General features: G+C 36.4%; 1 protein-coding gene across 5 annotated transcripts; it reads right to left on the bottom strand.

The window, feature by feature from the left end:
• Window positions 1–15,900: 15,900 nt before the first annotated feature.
• LOC141611297 (uncharacterized) lies at window positions 15,901–21,151 on the bottom strand. Of its 5 annotated transcripts, none has more exons than XR_012528580.1 (6): window positions 20,755–21,151; window positions 18,933–20,262; window positions 18,446–18,558; window positions 16,941–17,170; window positions 16,612–16,795; window positions 15,901–16,338 (listed from the first exon to the last, which is right to left on the bottom strand). XR_012528580.1 is itself a non-coding variant. In XM_074429811.1 (6 exons), the coding sequence occupies exons 3-6, from the start codon at window positions 18,507–18,509 to the stop codon at window positions 16,085–16,087; spliced, it is 732 nt and encodes a 243-aa protein (XP_074285912.1). In that variant the 5' UTR covers window positions 18,510–18,558; window positions 18,933–20,262; window positions 20,755–21,144; the 3' UTR covers window positions 15,901–16,084. The 5 variants fall into 5 exon arrangements, 2 of the variants coding, with proteins under 2 accessions (XP_074285912.1, XP_074285911.1); XR_012528579.1 differs by having other exon boundaries at window positions 16,941–17,176; XR_012528578.1 differs by having other exon boundaries at window positions 16,941–17,183.
• Window positions 21,152–21,465: the final 314 nt, after the last annotated feature.

Below are 21,465 nucleotides of genomic sequence, written 5' to 3' on the forward strand. Positions count from 1 at the left end.
CACCCTTACCGGCTCAAATCCTATCAATTTCACCTCAAAGTTACAACGGGTTTTGTGCCGGTTCACAGCCGGCTCGCCGGCTGAGACCCCTGTTGCTGTGATTTGCGTTTGTCGTCTTTTGCCCATTTCCCCTTTTTGTTGTTGTTTTTGTTTTCGTTGTTTAAGCTGAGCCTTTTAGTCATGTAATGTGTGTGTGTTAGGTGAGGATGAGAGTTTATTAGTATTATTATTAATATTATTATTATACCAATCGTTGGTTGGCGCAGTGGTAGCATGGGGCTGCGCTTGGTAGGGAGGTCTGCGGATCGATCCCCCACAAATGCGATTGGGAGGGGTTTAAATACCGTAATCCTTGGACACGCCCCGAAATCCGGATTAGTCGGCCCAATGTGGTTCGGATTACCGGATGGTTTAGACCAAAAAAAAATTAATATTATTATTATTGTTAGTATATTATTAGATTAGTAATTACAAGAATATATAAATTAGAAGTACCACACTATCATTTTAAAAACACATAACATTTACCTTAGAATTAGAATAGAATTAGACTAGTTAGTTCATCTTTCTCTCAACATTTGTAGAACCCTAATATTTACTCTCTCATTTTCATTCAATAAAAAGTTGTAATCTTTCTTTAATTTTAGTTTAATTCTTCCTTAGTTTATCCAAGTTCTTCATTTCTCATTAGTATACAATTAGTCATTTGGGTTGTATTTGGAAGACAAGAAGAAATTCATCTTCCATTATTATCCAAGCTTGTTCATTTCCTCTTAGTTGGTATAATTCTCATCTTTTGTTTACATTTACTTCATTTATTTGTTTACATTTATTATGTTGTTTAATCATTATTCACCTAAAGTAGTCATCTTTATCATGTTTACCATACTTGTTTGTATTTTGTTCCATTTTATTGTTGGATTTTCATTGCTAAACATGTGTGAGTAGTTCTCATCTAGGGCTTAGGGGGATCTCGGGTCTATAATGGGTATGGTTTTGGGTTAGAGTTATAAGGATTTGGGTGTTTTAATGGTTATCACTTTCTTGCACATGAAGTGTTTGTAGAATTGCTCCTATGAAAGTTTGAGTATTTTCTCACATGTTTGGTTATCTTGGTGTCTATACTAGTGGATGAACAATCTTGGTGGGTAGACTATTGGATGATCTTTGTGTATGTGTGTGACGAGTTTTAGTTAATCACATGAAAGTTGGTTAATGAATTCTAGGTGTCCTAAGACATTAAGCATAATTCCTTGACTATTTGAATCACCTATTTCCCATATTTGCCTTGTTTCATGCCCAATAATCCAAGTGAACCCGAAAGCTCTAGTCTTTCTCATATTGATCAATTACAATTTTATTTAGTTAAATTTTATATTTATTTGCACCTTAGTTTACCATTAATCAAACCTCCTTCATTTATTAGGCTAAATTGGGACTTAAACGGACTAAGTATACACCCCCGCCATCTTTGTGTTCGACACCCTAATTATACTACTTAATTTGGGTTCTTTATAAATTGTTTTTGATTGGGAGACGACGACAAATCCCCATATAAGGCTCTTGGAGTATGTGTAGGAAATAAGTCTGTATACTTCCCTTAAACAAGAAGGATTATAACGATTTAATGCGGATGATCAATGGTCATAAAATAAAATACATAAACAAAAGTAAAGGATTCAGAAATAACCTTTGGTCCTAGCAAATATGGCCTAAGAACAATATCAAAATTGATATTCGCCTATTAGTTGCACCCAAGACGATCTGAGATATACCCTTTGATTATGCTAGAAATCAATCTAAAATTTTCTGTAAAATTTTATTATCTTTGTGTTTTGTGATGAGAAAGAAGAGGCAAGGTCAAGAAAAAGCATTAGGGTAGAATAAATCTCTCCCTTTCTTTTTATACTAGCCGAAATAAGGAGTCAATTAGGAAAGATAAAAATCTCCTAATTTTCGTCCAAGCTTAACCGAAATAAGGAATAAAAATTTCCTTATTTTTGGTCTTTCCAAAAATATATAATATGTGTTGAATTGTCATCTAGTGAGGATCGAACCCATGACCTCTTGGTATGTGTACCCTCACTATTACCACTATGACACATTCAACTTGTTGATATTAAATACAACTGATTATATTTAACTACGAATTAACAGATTAATTCGTCCAAACTAACCTTATATATATTTAATTAAATATAACTTATTATATTTAATTTACGAATTCTGATTAATTCGTCTCAACTTAATATTATTTAATTTTCATTAAATAATTATCTCATCAACACATTGACTAACTTTTTAGTCATTTTGGGCATCAATGTAATTATATTTCTATAACCACATTTCTCAAATACGTCCTATAGGTGTAACCTTTAGGGACCAGTTGATCACCGCCATCTGTATGATAATAACGTCAAACTTTCTAGCAAGCCAACCGTTATTAGGTAAACGTTAATCAACTGATTAAATATACAAAGTATACCCTTGTGAACCTGTAAGAGATTTACAAATGTTATCACACTAATTTGTGGAGGACACCAGCTCCAACAAACTCCCACTTGTCCTCACAAGTGTATGTGCGATAACCGATTCTCATATCCTTTAAAATTTCTCCCACTCAATGTAAAACAATTTGCAAATCCGAATTCACAAAGGTCGTATTTTACAAGTGATCGATATCAAGAGTGGTTTTCCCGACTAGAGAGTAACTTAACTGATAAACGAATCAACATTCGAGCATGGCCATGCATTTCGATTACAACTCCTCGAGTGGCCCCGAGAAATAACTATACGATAAGGGATGGATATTTTCCTCAACTCGAATCCTTCGGATGTAAGCACGATGAAATGACCCGGAAAAAATCTACTTAGCCCCAGATTCACGGTAGACCGTGAGAAAAAGAAACCAAAGTCACCCAAAGACTGCCTTAATCTCAAGAGACAGTTGATAGTCAAAAGAATCGACTCTAGGTACACAATGGATGTCCTATCGACGACCTGGCACCGAATGTTATAAAACATTTAGGACTCCATTACGTTGTCACAAAAAGTTGTCCTACGAGGTATCGTCATAATCTCGTATCTGTGATCGATTAGTCAACCGTTTAACTTATGGCTCGTTGAACCCACCATCAATCGACTGCACAATATAATAGCCGGAGTTATCAGCTCACATTGGCGATTACGGACAAAAAACAAATATAATGTAATTCAGTTCACTTTGTGGCGTTCAATGTTGTCAGTACAATCCACATGAAAAACAAAATATTATATATAAAACGATGAAGTTGTAAATAGTATATGAAAAATATAATGTATTAAATCCATAATCAAGTACTACAACTCAGGAACATGTTTAATTCCCATGGAATTAACATGCCCTACATGCTTATCATAATTCAACGGTTTGGTGAGAGGATCCGCGATGTTATCATCCGTCGCAATCTTGTCAATCACTATCTCTTCTTGCTCCACGTAATCACGGATCAGGTGAGCCTTCCGAAGTACATGTCTAGATTTGTTGCTAGACTTTGGCTCCTTAGCCTGGAAGATGGCACCTCTATTGTCACAATAGATGGTAATCGGGTCATTCGAACTAGGAACTACCGAAAGCCCTTGTAAGAATTGACGCATCCATATCGCTTCCTTTGCTGCCTCCGAAGCGGCATAGTACTCGGATTCAGTAGTAGAATCTGCTACAACACTCTGTTTGGAACTCTTCCAGCTGACCGCAGCACCATTAAGAATGAAGACGAACCCGGTCTGAGATTTTGAATCATCTCGATCCGTTTGGAAGCTAGCATCTGCGTAACCGGTTGCGCATAACTTAGTATCTCCTCCATAAGTCAGTACCCAATCCTTAGTCCTCCGTAGGTACTTGAGGATATTTTTGACTGCTATCCAGTGTGTTTCACCTGGAGTCTTTTGGTACCGACTCGTCATACTCAATGCATATGCCACGTCTGGACGTGTGCATATCATGGCATACATGATCGATCCTATTGCAGAAGCATAAGGAACACGACTCATGCGCTCAATACCTTCAGGCGTCGTGGGTGACTAAGACTTGCTCAACTGCATCCCAGTCGTCATAGGAAGGTTCCTCTTCTTGGAGTTGGTCATGCTGAACCTCTCAAGAACCTTATCTAGATAAGACTCCTGACTAAGTGATAACGTCCGTCGTGATCTATCTCGGTAGATACGGATTCCCAAAATACGTTGTGCCTCACCCAGATCTTTCATCTCGAAATGGTTCTTCAACCATTCTTTAACCGAAGAAAGGAGAGGAATGTCATTCCCAATCAAGAGTATGTCATCGACATACAATATCAAGAATACAATCTTGCTCCCACTTGACTTGATATATAAGCATGGTTCTTCGACCGATCGAGTGAAACCATACTCTTTTATCACTTGGTCGAATCGATGATTCCAACTCCGAGAAGCTTGCTTAAGTCCATAAATGGAACGCTTAAGCTTGCATACTTTCTTAGGATGTTTAGGATCTATGAAACCTTCAGGTTGCACCATGTACAACTCTTCCTCCAAATAACCGTTTAAGAAGGCGGTTTTCACATCCATTTGCCAAATCTCATAATCATGAAATGCGGCAATCGCTAAGATTATCCGAATGGAACGTAGCATGACTACAGGTGCAAAAATCTCATCATAATGCAATCCTTGCACGTGAGTGAAACCTTTTGCCACAAGTCGTGCCTTATAGATATCTGGTTGCACGTCTACAGAACGCTTTATTTTGTAAAGCCATTTGCACTGTAGAGGTTTTACCTTATTAGGTAAATCAACTAGATCCCATACGTTATTCTCATACATGGAGTCCATCTCGGATTGCATGGCTTCGAGCCATAGCTTTGAGTCGGAACAGGCCATAGCACCTTTATAGGTTGCGGGTTCATTACTTTCTAGAAGTAAAACATCATTCTCCTCGACCATACCAATGTATCTGTCCGGAGGATGAGAGTCTCTACTCGACCTCCTAGGTTCCTCAGGAATATTAACCGTATCATCAGTTGGAGGTACAGCTTCCTCCATCTGTTCCTCGGTTATTTGTTCTGGAATCTCCGACAGCTCGAAGGTTCTATTACTTGACTTGTTCTCGAGAAATTCTTTCTCTAAGAACGTCGCACTAGCCGCAACAAATACTCGATGTTCGGTAGGCGAATAGAAGTAATGACCAAATGTTCCTTTTGGATAACCTATAAAGTATGTCTTGACCGATCGCGGGCCGAGCTTATCCTCGTGTCTCCACTTGACATAAGCCTCGCAGCCCCAAACCCGAATAAAGGACAAGTTAGGTACCGTTCCCTTCCACATTTCATATGGAGTCTTGTCGACAGCTTTAGACGGACTTCGGTTAAGTATAAGAGCAGTTGACAAAAGAGCATAACCCCATAATGAATCAGGCACTACGGTGTGACTCATCATGGATCGAACCATATCAAGTAAGTTTCGATTTCTCCGTTCGGACACACCATTTAATTGAGGTGTTCCAGGTGGAGTTAACTGTAGAGCGATTCCACAGTTTTTCAGGTGTTGATCAAACTCATTTGAAAGATATTCGCCACCCCGATCTGAACGGAGTGCTTTAATCTTTCTACCCAGTTGGTTCTGTACCCTATTCTGGTATTCCTTGAATTTCTCAAAGGACTCACTTTTATGCTTCATTAAGTAGACATATCCGTATCTACTCAAATCATCCGTGAAAGTGATAAAATATCTATAGCCATCTCTAGCGGTAATTGACATAGGTCCACATACGCCCGTATGTATGAGTCCTAATAGGTCACTTGCGCGCATTCCAACACCTTTGAAGGAAATTCGAGTCATCTTGCCAATGAGACATGATTCACACGTGCCATATGCAGAAAATCCAAATGAGGGAATAGTCCCATTATCGACGAGTTTCTTTACGCGTTTCTCATTTATGTGTCCCATTCGACAATGCCATAGATAGGTTTGATCTTTGTCACCAACCTTTAATTTCTTATTATTCATGTGTAATACTTCCGTGGTTTGATCTAAGATATAAATTCCATTCATGGAAACTGCTTTGCCATAAATCATTTCATTAAAAGAGAAAATACAACTATTATCCTTTATTGAAAATGTAAAACCGTCTTTAGCAAGTACGGAAACAGAAATAATGTTCTTAGATAAACTGGGTACATAGTAACAGTTATTTAATGATAACTCAAAACCACTAGGGAGTTGGATTACATATGTTCTCTTCGAGGCGGACTACTCGTGCTCCATTCCCGACTCGCAAGTCCACATCACCTTTTTCGAGAGGTATGATGTTCTTTAGGCCCTGCAAATGATTACACAGATGAGAACCACAACCAGTATCTAGTACCCAAGTTCCGAAACTTGCATGGTTAATCTCAATTATATGAATATAAGATGACATACCAACAGAACGACGCGGCTGCCTTGATGTCCTCACGGTAGACGGGACAGTTCCTCCTCCAATGTCCATCTTGTGACAATGGTGGCACTCTATGTCACCGCCCTTGCTCTTTGTCTTACCCCCGTGAGCCACTAGTCTCACCAGGCGCACTCTTACCGTTTCCTGGCTTCTTAAACTTTGGCTTACCTACAGCTAGGTCGCCATGAGCCTTGCCCTTACCTTTACTCTTGTTGTGAATCATGAGAACATCCTGCTTCATGCTCCCACTCAATTTCATATCCTTCTCGGTCTGTACGAGAAGGGAGTGTAGCTCATGAGGACTCTTTTTCAAGTCATTCATGTAGTAGTTCGCCCTGAAAAGGGCAAAACCATCATGAAGAGAATGAAGCATTCGGTCAATGACAATGCTCTCACTGATTCTACAATTCAGTGACTCCGCCGACATTCTCAATCATGTGAAGAATGTGTGGGCTAACCGGTTGGCCCTTCTGGAGTTTCGCATCAAAGAAGCGACAGGTATGCTCATATGTAACGATTCTCGGTGCCTTTGAGAACTCATTAGTGAGCGTGGTGAAAATCTTGTTTGCACCTTGGGCAATGAAGCGTCTCTGCAAATTGGTTTCCATTGCAAAGATGAGTACGTTCTTTATCGCACCCGTTTCCATAACGAAATCACTATAAACGAGTGATTCGTTGACTCCTGCAATTGGGCCTGGGTTGACCGGTATTGGCTCAGTTAAATACCTGAGCTTACCGTCAGCAGTGGCAGCATTCCGTAGTGCCGCCTCCCAGTCCGCAAAATTGGACCCATCATTCTTCAGTCGAGTGGACTGATTCATTTGGTCCATGAACATTTTTAGCCAGGACGAACGATCTAGTGTGGCACTAGGCATTGGGATTGCATTATTTCCAGCCATTTGTTGTAACAGTATTATTGATAATAAGCGTGTTCTACACTGCGAAAGAAGAATAAAATAATAAGCATGCATCGTTTTTATTTTAAGTCTAATGAACTAATGTCATAACGCGAAGACTCAAAAAACATTTATACAATTGACCTCCCTCAAGAATTATATAAATGACCCCAAGACTCAATTCTCTCAGTAAATTGATAAGCTAACTGTTAGCTAATTCTACCGTTAGAATTCTGGTCGATAAATTTAAGAAATTCTATCTTTAGTCCATCATAATCACGAGAAACTCTTCGGACTATGATGTTGAGGTAAACTAAGTCAACACAACTACTTACCCAACGTAGAAGGGGTCATATTAGGCCTACCGACGAAGAAGGGACTCATAGATGTTTGCCCTTATAAAGACTAATCTCAATTTCCGGTTTTAGAGGAAGATCCCATCAACTATTTTTAATTCATTTTAAGTGAACTATAATCTAGCATGCGATAATGATTTAAACTAAAGTGATGGCTTATAGACAGTGACATCTGCATGTTCATGAAAACTAACATACAACTATATGAGTCAATTTTCATGCATTTTAGTAGTAGGTGGTTTAGTTTTAGGCGGAATATGATGCAATTACTAGCATGTGAATGAAAAGCAATAAAATGAAAAACGTAAAAAAAACAGTAAAAGTCCTAGTGTGGCCTATCCTATCAAAATGAACAATAAATACAAGTTTGGAATCCATCCTTGGACCCGAGAAGCTTGTCTTGATGTTCCATCTTGATCCATGTAGCGGGAGTGAGCTTGAATCTTCATCTTTAGTCTTCTTTGAAATTACAATAATTAAAATTACAATAATTAAAATTACATAATTGACCTATTAATTACATTCTAATTTCAAAACCCAAAACTAAAATAAAGGAGATTCGAGATCTCATAATTACATAAAAATTATGTTTCCTTCATTACGAAAACATAATTGACTAAGGCCACACTAAGTATTACAAATTACAACCGATTGCAAAATTAAATACGTAAATAAAATTCATTCATTCGATTCATTCAACATAATTAAAAGCATCAACTAAAAATAAATTAAACATACATTACACAATTCATTAATTATGTTGATTAATTTATCCAAACCACCTATTTAAATTAAATTAAGTGACAATTCCGCAATTTAATCACATTAATTTCATTTCAATCCATATTAAACTTGTAATATGAATTCTATCCGTCAAGATTTTAAACCGCTTTAAAATAACTCGGTATCATAAAATTGTGAACCGATTCACAATAACTAATTGGCCAAAATAAAAATAAAAAACAAAATCCAATGCTTTAAATATGTCTCGGCCAAAAAAACAATTTTTTTTTTTGTTAATTGTCACGGCTGAAATAAAAAAAACAACCCTTTTCCTATTTTAATTTGGTAAATAGAAAAAAAACAAGGAAAAAACTTTCCATAAAAATTTTCCTCTATCTTTTTCGGCAAAAGGCAATAAAAAAAAACTTTCCTAATTTTTTTTTCCCGGTTTACCAAAAACAAAAAAATTAAAAATATTTTTTTTTTTTCCGGTAAACCCTAAAAACGGCCTCTCCTTTTTTTTTTTCTTTCCTTTTGCGGCAAAATGCCCTAAAACTAGATTTGATGACTAAATTGTTTGCTATTAGAACATGATTAGCATATGAAATAATGAACATGATCAATTTATATGCCAAAAACTATATAGCAAAAACAATCTTTTTATCATAAACATGATGATTCCATTCAATTTTAACTTAATCTGCATTAAATTAAAACAACCAATTCTTCATATGATAATTTTAACTGATTATAAACTATAATATGAAAAATAGAATGGAAAAAATATCATCAAACTAAAAAGAAAAAAAACGGCACAAAAACGGCACACACAAAAAAATTCCGAATCATAAAATTCGAAACCCTAATTTTTTCGAAAAACAGGTTAAAGTTTACATACAATTTTTATGAAAATCATCAAGATTAAAATCGTAGCCTAGTGCTCTGATACCACTTGTAGGAAATAAGTCTGTATACTTCCCTTAAACTAGAAGGATTATAACGATTTAATGCGGATGATCAATGGTCATAAAATAAAATACATAAACAAAAGTAAAGGATTCAGAAATAACCTTTGGTCCTAGCAAATATGGCCTAAGAACAATATCAAAATTGATATTCGCCTATTAGTTGCACCCAAGACGATCTGAGATGTACCCTTTGATTATGCTAGAAATCAATCTAAAATTTTCTGTAAAATTTTATTGTCTTTGTGTTTTGTGATGAGAAAGAAGAGGCAAGGTCAAGAAAAAGCATTAGGGTAGAATAAATCTCTCCCTTTCTTTTTATACTAGCCGAAATAAGGAGTCAATTAGGAAAGATAAAAATCTCCTAATTTTCGTCCAAGCTTAACCGAAATAAGGAATAAAAATTTCCTTATTTTTGGTCTTTCCAAAAATATATAATATGTGTTGAATTGTCATCTAGTGAGGATCGAACCCATGACCTCTTGGTATGTGTACCCTCACTATTACCACTATGACACATTCAACTTGTTGATATTAAATACAACTGATTATATTTAACTACGAATTAACAGATTAATTCGTCCAAACTAACCTTATATATATTTAATTAAATATAACTTATTATATTTAATTTACGAATTTACAGTTAATTCGTCTCAACTTAATATTATTTAATTTTCATTAAATAATTATCTCATCAACACATTGACTAACTTTTTAGTCATTTTGGGCATCAATGTAATTATATTTCTATAACCACATTTCTCAAATACGTCCTATAGGTGTAACCTTTAGGGACCAGTTGATCACCGCCATCTGTATGATAATAACGTCAAACTTTCTAGCAAGCCAACCGTTATTAGGTAAACGTTAATCAACTGATTAAATATACGAAGTATACCCTTGTGAACCTGTAAGAGATTTACAAATGTTATCACACTAATTTGTGGAGGACACCAGCTCCAACAATATGGGGGTGTCACACTTAACTTCTTGGACTTTATTTGGGCTTGAATATTCTTGCACCAACCCAAGTTGGTTTTGAGCTCGGGATTTCCATTTCTTCCCAAAATACCCCTATACTTCCCGAAACACCTTTGTATGGTCACAACTTGTTTTCTTTAGCCTCGTGAACTCCGATGTTTGCTATTTTGACGGGAAAAGGCTACAAAATATCCAATTACTACAAAATGTAATAAATACACGCAAAACGCCTAGATTACGGGACTAGCTCACAATACACTAATATAAGTGCAATAATACTATAAAATCGAGCTAAAATAGGGAGTTAAGCTCTATATAAAATGGACTTATCAGGGACGATGTGGGGTGTTATTGTGAGGTGCAGGGCTGGATAGAGCGTAGGTGGAGGGAGATAGGGTCTCGGGGGATTACGGGAAATTTATGATAGGATGTTGGGTGATATGGGAACATCGTAATAAGGTGGCGTTTGAGGGAGTACATGTGGAGCCGGATAGAATTGTACAACGTATCTGGGACGTGCTACATGAGGATATTGTGAGTGAAGGTGTTGGCAGGAGGAGGCGTGGGGGAAAGGGAGTTGTTACGGGTGAGAGAGAGGATGAAGGGTGGAGGCCGACTCCAGAAGGTTACATTAAGATAAATGTGGATGCGGGGATCAAGGAGGAGGAAGGAGTATGTACGGGTGCCGTGTGTCGAGGTGGCCGAGGTGAGGTGATATGGAGGCTAAATTTGGTGCGCAAGATGGAGTGGGAGCCATGTTTTGCGGAAGCGGTTGCGGTGTTAGATGGATTGTAGGAAGCTCGGGTACGAGGGCAGGGGCACCGGAATGTGGTCTTGGAAAGTGACCGTCTTCAGGTGATCGAGGCGTTGATCGGAAGGAACAAGGGCTGGAGTATCTTCTCGCTTTTAGTTGATGACATTGTGTAGTTTGGTCGCATACGAGTCGAGTTAGTAGTTATGTTGCTCACGCTTTAGCTCATGTCTTTCCTAGGATTGTCGGCAAATCTGTTTGGTCAGCTGATTTACCTTCTGCTGCGAACTCTGCTGCTTTGTTTGATTTATCATTAATGAATTAGTACCCTACGGGGTGTTTTCCTCAAAAACAAAAAAAAAAAAAAAAAAAAAAAAGTGGAAGGGTTTCAATATAACATCGAAATCATTCTAACACCAATTAGGAGGACAAAGAGAAGATTATATCAAAGAAAGTCTAAAACAACAAAGCCCAAAATAAAAATCCGACACTAATAAGACGGGGAGAAAAAAGTCTAAAGATTCAAAGTTTCCAATCCTACAAAAAATGTAAGACGTAAATTTTCATAGAAAAGGGAACACAAGAAAATCTATAAGTTCAGAGAACAGATTGGAAAGATATAAATCCATATACCTTATTTTCCTAAATATTTGTCCGAAGATCTGGAAGCTCAATTGAATTTGTTAATACAATTAACTTTCAACTTGCTCCATATCTCAACAAAATCACCATATAAAAAGGGTATTCTCATTTATGGACATGATTTACTCAATCATAGAAATAAATGACTATTATACCTTTGTCATTTTTACACCCTCAATTTCCATTTTGAACAAATTCTCTCAAATTACCATCCAACTCCGTCCAAACCACCATTCTCCCCACCGCCGCCTCCCCTTCCTGCACCGGAATACTACGGACGCCTTCACCGGATAAACCGCACTTAACATTTGATAACGCAAAATCTGGGATCTTCATTTCTAGAAATGTCTTAATTAATTAGGGTTGTTCATTTTTGAAAATTCTGAATTTTAATCAATTAATTCAAACATATTACTCTATACGTCCCCGCTAGTTGTAATTATTATCGTTTGCAATTAATTGTACTTGGGATACAAAATAAGAAAAAGGGAAGCAAAAAAATCTTGATACTCCAACAAACAATCAGTGAGAATACTGATGTCGTTAGTTTCAAAAAAGAATGAGAGCAATGTCTGAAGCAACAACATGTAGGAGGGCGGCAAAATGCAACAAATGGGGATTATTTGGCCATAATTTTGTATAGAAATGCTAATAAGTAGTATATGCTATATTGACACGAGTCTATAATTGATTAATTTGTCCGATTTGATTGATTTTGTGAGGAAGAGAAATAGAGAGAATTTGATAATTTTGTTTTTGGGCAAGGGCAAAGTATGGAAAACAAATAACAAAAATTCAATGGAAGAGTAAAGTTTATCCATGAAAGAGCAACTACGTATAAAAATACAAAAGAGGAAAAACATATCCTAAAATTGTTACACATATAATATAAAATATTTCTAAGAAAAACCACACTCTAAGGGCAGACTCCCCATATTTTCTGTTTTTCCTTTCATTATTCGTCCATCTTATTTTCCACTAACTTTTTTATTTACCCTCTCCCAATTCATATCTACATCTATGTAACAATGGGGTTTTCCAACAATATCAATTTATACACAAAAATTTGGAAGCCTCCCCAAAAGCAACACAAAATAATGTTTTGCTTTTTCTTTGGGGATCTCCCCTCCAAATAGAGGAGCTCAATTTATTAGGAGGGTGTCACATATAGGGAGGTTAGTTTCCCACATTTACGGATGCTCTAACCACCTTTACCCGCCCCTTTAGTATTCGGTATACCTATGGAGATGAGATTATCCATATCCATCAAACATATCCTCACATTACCTCCACTAAAAACCACTACAAAAGATCTCCTCCCATTTCCTTGTTATTTGGGCCAAAATCAAAGATAAACAAATGATCGGGATAGAGGGAGTAGTTTACTCTTTCCTCCATTTGGTTAGAATTCATACATTTTTATTTCTATAGATTCGTTTTGATTCCATACGTTTCTACCTTAGGTAATGTTAGAGTATAAAACTGTTCTTGAGACTCCAACCAGAAGCGGAAGATTTAACCAAACGTTGTTGATTAACTTGTGTTTTTAGTAAAGGTCCTTAGCTAGTTTTAAACTCGTGCAAATTAAAAAGATATACTGTTTTAATTGTTGTAACTCACATTTTAATAAAATATTACTCACATATATTAAAGAAATGAGACGAACATTTATGTGCGGAGGGAGTACAAATTTTATAAAAATCAGTGGAATTTTTTTTATAAGATAAAGAAACTAGGTTAATTGAAATCAACCTATAACATCCTCGGGGATGTGGGAGGTAAATAAAAGTGGAAGACTTTCCCCGCATCAAGCTATTTTTCTGGCAGTTGTGTAGTGAAGCACTTGCAACTTTGGACAACATTGCAGCTTGAGTTAAAGGTGAGTCTTCTTCTTGTTATTTCTGTACTTCTAATTCTGAATCTTGTTTACACTTGTTTCGAGATTGTAGCGTGGCGAGATGGGTTTAGAGTACGGTGAGCTTGGAATGTGACTGATAGGCTTGTCGCACATCTAATTAAAAATAAATACCCTAGGCACAAATGAATGTAGTAATAGGGGTCGAATCACAAAGAGACAGGAGTTTGCTAAACAAGTTGTTATGGATTGAATTCTATCGAGGTCGGTTTATCGTTTGTTTGTTGGTTGGTTGGTTATGCAAAAATGAAAACAATAATAAAGAAAGCGTCTATGGAAGTCGGGTCACACATGCAAATTACTAATTAGTCATGTTAATTTAGAAATGCATTGATAATGATAAATTGTTTAGTCCTTTAGACACTCATCTCTCGATATTAGCGTCGACCATAGATCGGGTCCTAATGATGTCTCGATATGGCTAGGTCGTTCTACTATAACATGTTTAGTCTAATTCAATTATGTGCCTCTCGACTTATAGAATGAATTAACAAACTTAATCCACGATTACGGCCAATAACCAAATATTCAACAATATAATGCAAACATGTTATAGAAACTATTATTTGATATCGTGACATCTCATTTTAACAATTGTGATTAGTTATTTAGCATGGCTTCCTTAATCCCTAGACTAAGGAAATTACTCGGGCATAATGTAAATTATCTAATGACAAATGAATAATAAAAGTAATGCAAGAAATGAAATTACCTTGATAAAGGAAGACTTGCAAATGAAGAACAAGGAATGAAATGTAAATAACTTGTAATGGAAATTAAATTATAACTTAAAATGTTTAAAGGAAATGTAAACAACATATGGGATTAAGAATGTATCCGGTATACCTATGAAGATGAGATTATCCATATCCATTAAACATATCCTCAAATTACCTCCACTAAAAACCACTACAAAAGACCTTCTCCCATTTCCTTGTTATTTGTTCCAAAATCAAAGATAAACAAATGATCGGGATAGAGGGAGTAGTTTACTCTTTCCTCCATTTGGTTAGATTTCATACATTTTTATTTCTATAGATTCGTTTTGATTCCATACGTTTCTACCTTAGGTAATGTTAGAGTATAAACCGTTCTTGAGACTCCAACCCGAAGCTTAAGCTTTTGGTTGGATCTGATTGGAGTTTCAAGATCGGTTTTATATTCTAACAGGTAAGTTGTACTTACTTGTTAAAGTTCAAAGTACCAACATACTCTCATTTATACTTCCTCCATTCAACTCCACTCTACCCATTTCTATTTTCTACACTATTCACAAATGCATATTCAATTTCGATTTTCTCTCAATACATAAGTGAAAATATATTCATGTGAGATCTTGTTTGATTCGTCGTTACGAGTACATTAAAAATATCTAACTTTTATAATTTTTGCAAATACGTGCTAACGATATTTACCGCGTAAAACACGCGTTGGCAAACGTGAAAAAACAAAGTGGTAGAGTGGAGTTAAATGGAGACCCATATGAAATAAGCATAAAAGTAGATTAGTACATTAACATTTCAACCCACTAACTTTAGCTTATTTTACATTACTTCGTGTACTTTTATTAACTTTCTTAATTTTGTGCATGTATGGAACCTAACTAGACGGAGGATAAGTGAAAGACCTAACTAGTTCGATTGAGAACAAAATTGAAAAGGGGTTAAAATAAGAGGAGTAAAATGGTCTTTTATATTCATAATTGAGTAAATCATGTCGACGAAAATAAAAAATGCCTCTGTATTAAGCAACTGAATTAACTTTTGCAATGTAGCTACAAAAGTACTATAAGGACGCATTTCTGACTAATCAGCAACCTAAATGCATACTTCATATCAGTATGTGCACGGCTGCACGCATAAGGTTCACCTAGTTGTCTTTTCGTTGATTTAAGTCGATTGGATCGACAAAGATACGTCTTTGGTATGTGTGTGGCCTAGTCGATGGATTTCGATTTTCGATTTTCGAACCATTCCTTTGTCCACATTTGTATACTAATCTATAATACATGGGTAAAGGCCGAGTTTTGTACGTGAATATTACTGTAGTTTTAAATCAGCTGACCAAACTATCGAGTCTGCGCAGCCGACTTAGTTATGCCCACCCTAGCCGTCCTCCCTGATGGTTACCTTCCTTTTTGTCGACTTTCAAATCCTAATTTTGGCAAAAGATGGAAGTACGATATAGAATTCTCAATTGTTAGACAAGTACACATGACTGTTTTGTTGAATCAAAAACCACTTTATTCATCACCAATTTCTTACATAGTTTGTCCACTTATTCATCACCAGTTACTTACTAAACTTCATTCATACTTTGTCCACTTATTATCAGTACCGTCATATATATAGGCATCGCCATAATTAAGATAAGACAATCATACTTAAAACTCAACTTCACTTAATCAATTATTAGGGAATTTAATTTTGGTTGACCCAGACGCCGAATTTTTACCACAATGATCGAGCCAGCCGGTCGTTGGGCAGTCTTGGATGTTGAAGGTTTGGTCCATGCAAAGATGGATCTCCTTGAGCCAGAAGATTTCAAGTTTTTCTGTACCCGTTTTTGCACAAGTTAACTGAGAACGTACTCCCAAATTGGTTTCAATAGCATTGCGGATGGCATCCGGGGTCGCACTGTATGATCCTGGCCGGATGGCTGTAACAAAAAATATACTCCATAAGTTAAAATAGGAAAAACATTCTCTATATATTTAGTCAAAAAGATACAAATAAGATGGCTTTATATCAGTACATGTTTCCAACAAACATTCAGCAATACCCACAACTAGTGTGGTATGTGACTACGTGAGATATTTTGAATCCGTTTTATACACAACTGTAGTTTTAAATCAAAATTTGTACGTTGTACTACATACTCGTATCAAAGTTTAGGAATGAATGAACAAGGAAAAGCACAAATAAAAGTAACCTGATTTAGCAAGGCCATTTAAGAGTTTCGGTGAATGTAGTTTTGTTAGTCGAACACCTTCCTTGAAGTAGTCCTGTACGGGCATCCCCGAACACCTTCCATGCTTGTTCCACTCGTATTCCCAAAAAGCATTCTCCCTCATGAAGTAGCTCGGCCAGTACTTCACCAAATCTTGCCTGAATGGCTGCCATTTTTGGGAACGACGGATAGTGAGTCAAATTCAGAATTGTGTTGATACGTCAGCTAGGATAAAAGCTTTGAAGATGTGGCAGGTGGTATTAAAATAAATTATTTAAAAGACTTGTTGATAGATAAGAACTACGACTTACCTTCACTACATTCCCAGAGAATTTATCGCCACCGGTACAGTTCACCAAAGAAGGATACCAACTAGGAGCCGTCGGCCATAGTCCATGTAGTTTAAAGGATTCGGGAAGAGGATCTTTTTTATCCGTGCAATTATTGGTGGAGCAAACCGTGATTGGCCATTGAAAAGAAGCAATGTACGCCTTTGCAGGAGCGGGAGGAGGAGAAACGGGTGGTGGTGGTGCAGACACCCCTGTCACTGCGAGCTTTAAGGCCAATATGATAATTACGTATTTCAGCATATTTAAATTTATTTTTGTTTATGCTTAGCTTCTTCAAGTGGTGCAGTACCTTTGTGAAAAATGAGTGGATTTTATAGGGCAAACCACTTGCTATTTTTTGAAACATAATAGCCTATACTCAAAGTTAACTAACCATAATAATACTCTCTTTAGCCTTATTTTGTTATGCTAATCAATTTTCTCCCACTTTATACAACGTAATTGCTCCGTCAACGTAATGTCCACTATTAAGAGTTAATCTTGGTGGTGGATGTCAATTCTTAGCTTAATTTCAGTTTTCTTCCATTGTCATCCTTGTGTAATGGATTCTTAATTTGTGTCATATCACTTAGTGTAATAATTGTTCACGTAGCACATATAATCAATCCCAAAGAGAACATTATTTTCTAAAAAATGAGTTTGTATTACTTGTACTCCCTCCATATTTGTATATATGTCGTTTTACATGGAAGCACAAATATTAAGGAATGCATTAAACAAACTTATTTTCTCTTTCTTATGCTACTTTTTGCCTATGTATCAGTAGTATTTATTGTTTTTACCATGGGATGCATACCACTTGCCCCTCTTTCTAGAATTGTTATTGGCTGAAATAAGAAAAGTCTAATCAAGTTGCTTAGGAAATTGAGTAACTCTAGAAAGTAAGGCTAGAACGACATATATTATGAAAAAAAGTGACTTTGCTATAACGACAAATAAAAAAGAATGGAGGGAGTATAAGATTGCATTGAAAATTGTTCTCATATGTTATAAATGAACGACAACACTCGGGAAAGAAAAAATGGTTCAAATTTTTGATGAGTTTATGTTAATGCCTCGAAAACAAAGAACACGAAAATTATAGATTTTACAAAATGAGAATTTTATCACTCGAATTCCTGCTCCCCTAACCAAATACTAGGCAACAAATTACATGATTAGATTACGATATCAAGCTTTGGATCATGTTCATATCAAATTGTTGCACAGTACGGAGTATAGTTTTCTGGTGAGGAGAAGTCTGCTCAACTGAAGTATGTGGCGATTCACTTTATAAATGGCGTCACAATAATAATTATTTTTCTTTATTCATTCACTTTTTTCGTTAATTTTGAAGCGTGACCAGTGACCATGCTATTGTGGTGAGTAATGAGACAGATCATTACTCCCATGTATCGTCTCATCCCCTTCCCGTGTATAGAAAAAACAGAGTTGTTGATATTCAGTTAAAAAACCAAGTATGTTACCTGAGAGATACCCAAAATGATCAGGAATCCTCAAAAAGGGGTACAACATTAGCCAGGTAGTCATCACAAATCCGGAGATCCATCTCGGACTGATGCAACAAACTCAAAGAGCCCTGCAAACTCCAATTCACAAAAGAGAATCAAGTGATTACCACATCAACGGCAATAACCTTCAATCCAGTAAAACCTTAAATCCATTTAAATATGAAAAAAAACCTTGTTACATTATATTTTCTAGACGTTTACATAGAAGGGAAAGTTGATGCCATAAAAACATTGATGCCTCTTACAACCCGACTCTTCATCCACTTTAATAAAGAAACTGCGTAGAATCCGAGGCTTATGTAGTTATGTATCACTAGCGTAAGTAAAGACGCGGCCTTTATCAACCAGAGTTAATGCTCATGTGACTATTAAGGACTCTGAACCCCGAATCTTCTTATACCCTTTAGGAAAAAGAATGTGGGCGCAAACACGATAAGATTACCTTCACGAAGAATTATCTTGACAGAGAAAACAAGCTCTCCACATACTTATAACAAGAACAAAATGCTAGTCCCAGATTGTTATAGGTGTGTGTAGAGGGATCATAGAGGCAGGCCTCTTCGTCCTCGAAAGAATTTCCACGCTGAATCATAACGAGCAGATCACCAAAAGCTCGAAATGCCTGCACTGACAATGACCACCAATTGAACGAGTGAATAGGTTCAACTATAATTACAAGTTCCCAAGCCAAGGGAACTCCATGATCATCCTCTTGAAATTTTGTCACTGCCCATATTTCAAAACTACAATCCGCGTTTTCTAAGGTACGAGTAAGAAAGAGCGCAAGTCCGTCCTTATACTTTCCTATTCTCAGCTCGTTCTTGCACCCGCACCATACTCGTTCATCAAATGTATGTTGATTATTACGACACACGTAACACTTGGGAGGATCAAATTCCTTGAAATTTTCGGATTTGAAGTCAAAAGATAAGATGAGATTTTGAAAACAATTGACATCCGTACATTTGAGCCAATAATAAACACCGTTATTTAAGCACGCATCTCTGTCCGAATAGAGAAGACTCGGACGATCACTTGGACCCTTCTCAATCCTCTTCCAAGAGTTGGACTTGAGCGAGTACAAATGGAATTCATAAATGGTACTCACATCATCACCACCATCAAAATTAATTAATCCCAAAATTTTAAAATCATTAGATTGTTGATCAAAGACAAAACCAAGAATCTCACCACAAAACTGTTCAGCGGCTTTATTATCAGGGATAACTGGCCAACGAGCAACGTCCTTAAATTCTCTAGTGGCTGGATTCCACAGCGCCAAACGAGTACGACCCCATTGAAGGCCAATAACACCATTCATAACCCCTATGCATCGAAGAAATTGATTATGTAATTCAAAATCATTGCCAAATGTGGGCGGAATAACGCGCTGGAAATCAGAAGTTATATCTAAAACAACATCGTCAACTCCATCTTTAGACAAAAGGTAAAACTCAGCCGGCTTTGAAACTTGTGAAGGCGAATCAAGAAAGAGAGGCCCAGCATCATTATGAGCTCCGAGCATGACATATTGAAAATGGTAATGTTTCTTAGCGAAATCATAATCACCAATGAGATTGTACCAGTGTTTACAAACACATTTCCATCGTAGCAAGTATTTAACAGGAAGCCTCACAAGTATTTCCTCCAATATATCATCAGGAAGAATAATACTGCTTATTTCCATGAATTCCAACTACCAAGGGCCTATATCCAAATCATATACTATTTGTAAGTCGGTTTGTTCCCTTTTGGAACTCGTGACCAAGAACCTGCCAAAGTCGGTTTGTTCAAAACAAGGGATAAGAAATTAGCAACCAGTTTATAGCTTTTCAATCTCACAACATCAATCATTTACTGTTTTCGTTCCTAATCTCCTAAATCAACATCTACCATGTTTCTCAATTCAACCCTCGTCCATGTCAATTGTTTACCTTCGATTAAATTACTCTTCATAAAGAACAAAAAAAAAGGTAAACAAGTGAATTAAACAAACAAATTAACACAAAGTTATGAATTCCATCTAAAACCCCTAATCCAGTTACAAACCAATTATACGGAATAAATCGTAAAACCCTTGAATTGTGAATCACATAAGAATAATTCTCATTTCAATCAAGATCTTAATTCCTAATCCAAAAACGGCACAAAATTCTAACCTAATTCAGATTTTAAACTTTACAACAATTAAAATTAAAAAACACGACACGGACAAGACAAATATTTAACAAATCAATATAAAAGGAAGATCGATCGTGAATTACCAAAGGGCTGAGTAATTGAGAACGTCGTCGAGGTGAACACTACTCTCGCTTTAAACGGAGTACTCTTTCTCATTTCATGACAATTGACTTAACCAAAAGTGGTGGTTTAGGGATAATAACATACTTTAGGGGTACAAGTGTACAACTAGGGATGGCGATTGGCAGTGACCCAGATCCTAAGGGTTGGATCCTAATGGGTCGGGTATGGATCTGATATTTTGGGACCCGGTGGGTCTGGGTCGGGTTTGGGTCCTATATAAAATTTTCAGGTATGAGTATGGGTCTAAGTTATGAGACCATCCACAATAGAGAAGAGCTTATCTTCCTCTTATTTTGCCTCACTCCCTCTAATTTTTGGACACCTCATTTTCTCTTTCATTCACTTTATTTCTCACCATCTCCATCCTCTTTCTTTTATTTTCTCACACAATAGAAAGGATCATCTTATGTTCTTCTCTTACTCAAATTACTCTACCAATTTTTATTAAAGAAAAAAGTAAAAGAATTATTGTCCATATGGCAAAAAGTGGTTGATTAGTAGGCACAATGGCTGAAGGGCCAAAGTTAGCTTTCCTCTAAAATCCTCTAAAAATTGAGGAAGTGACTACATTCCTCTTGTTAAGAGGACACTTAACATAAGTCCCACAATAGAGAGGATGTCCTCCTAGAAGAGAGAAGGTACTAAGAGAATGTTCAATCCTCTCTATTGTG

Source organism: Silene latifolia, chromosome 11 (assembly GCF_048544455.1).
Source record: "Silene latifolia isolate original U9 population chromosome 11, ASM4854445v1, whole genome shotgun sequence".
NCBI classification, from domain to species: Eukaryota; Viridiplantae; Streptophyta; class Magnoliopsida; order Caryophyllales; family Caryophyllaceae; genus Silene; species Silene latifolia.

Excerpts from the sequence above, each read along its gene's own strand:
- LOC141611297 (XM_074429810.1), bottom strand. The coding sequence starts at position 18,509 with ATGACTACCTGGCTAATGTTGTACCCCTTTTTGAGGATTCCTGATCAT. Across the intron at positions 17,177-18,445 it reads TCATTTTGGGTATCTCTCAG|TGACAGGGGTGTCTGCACCA; the intron begins GTAACATACTTG and ends TAAAGCTCGCAG. Across the intron at positions 16,796-16,940 it reads TCTCTGGGAATGTAGTGAAG|CCATTCAGGCAAGATTTGGT; the intron begins GTAAGTCGTAGT and ends CAAAAATGGCAG.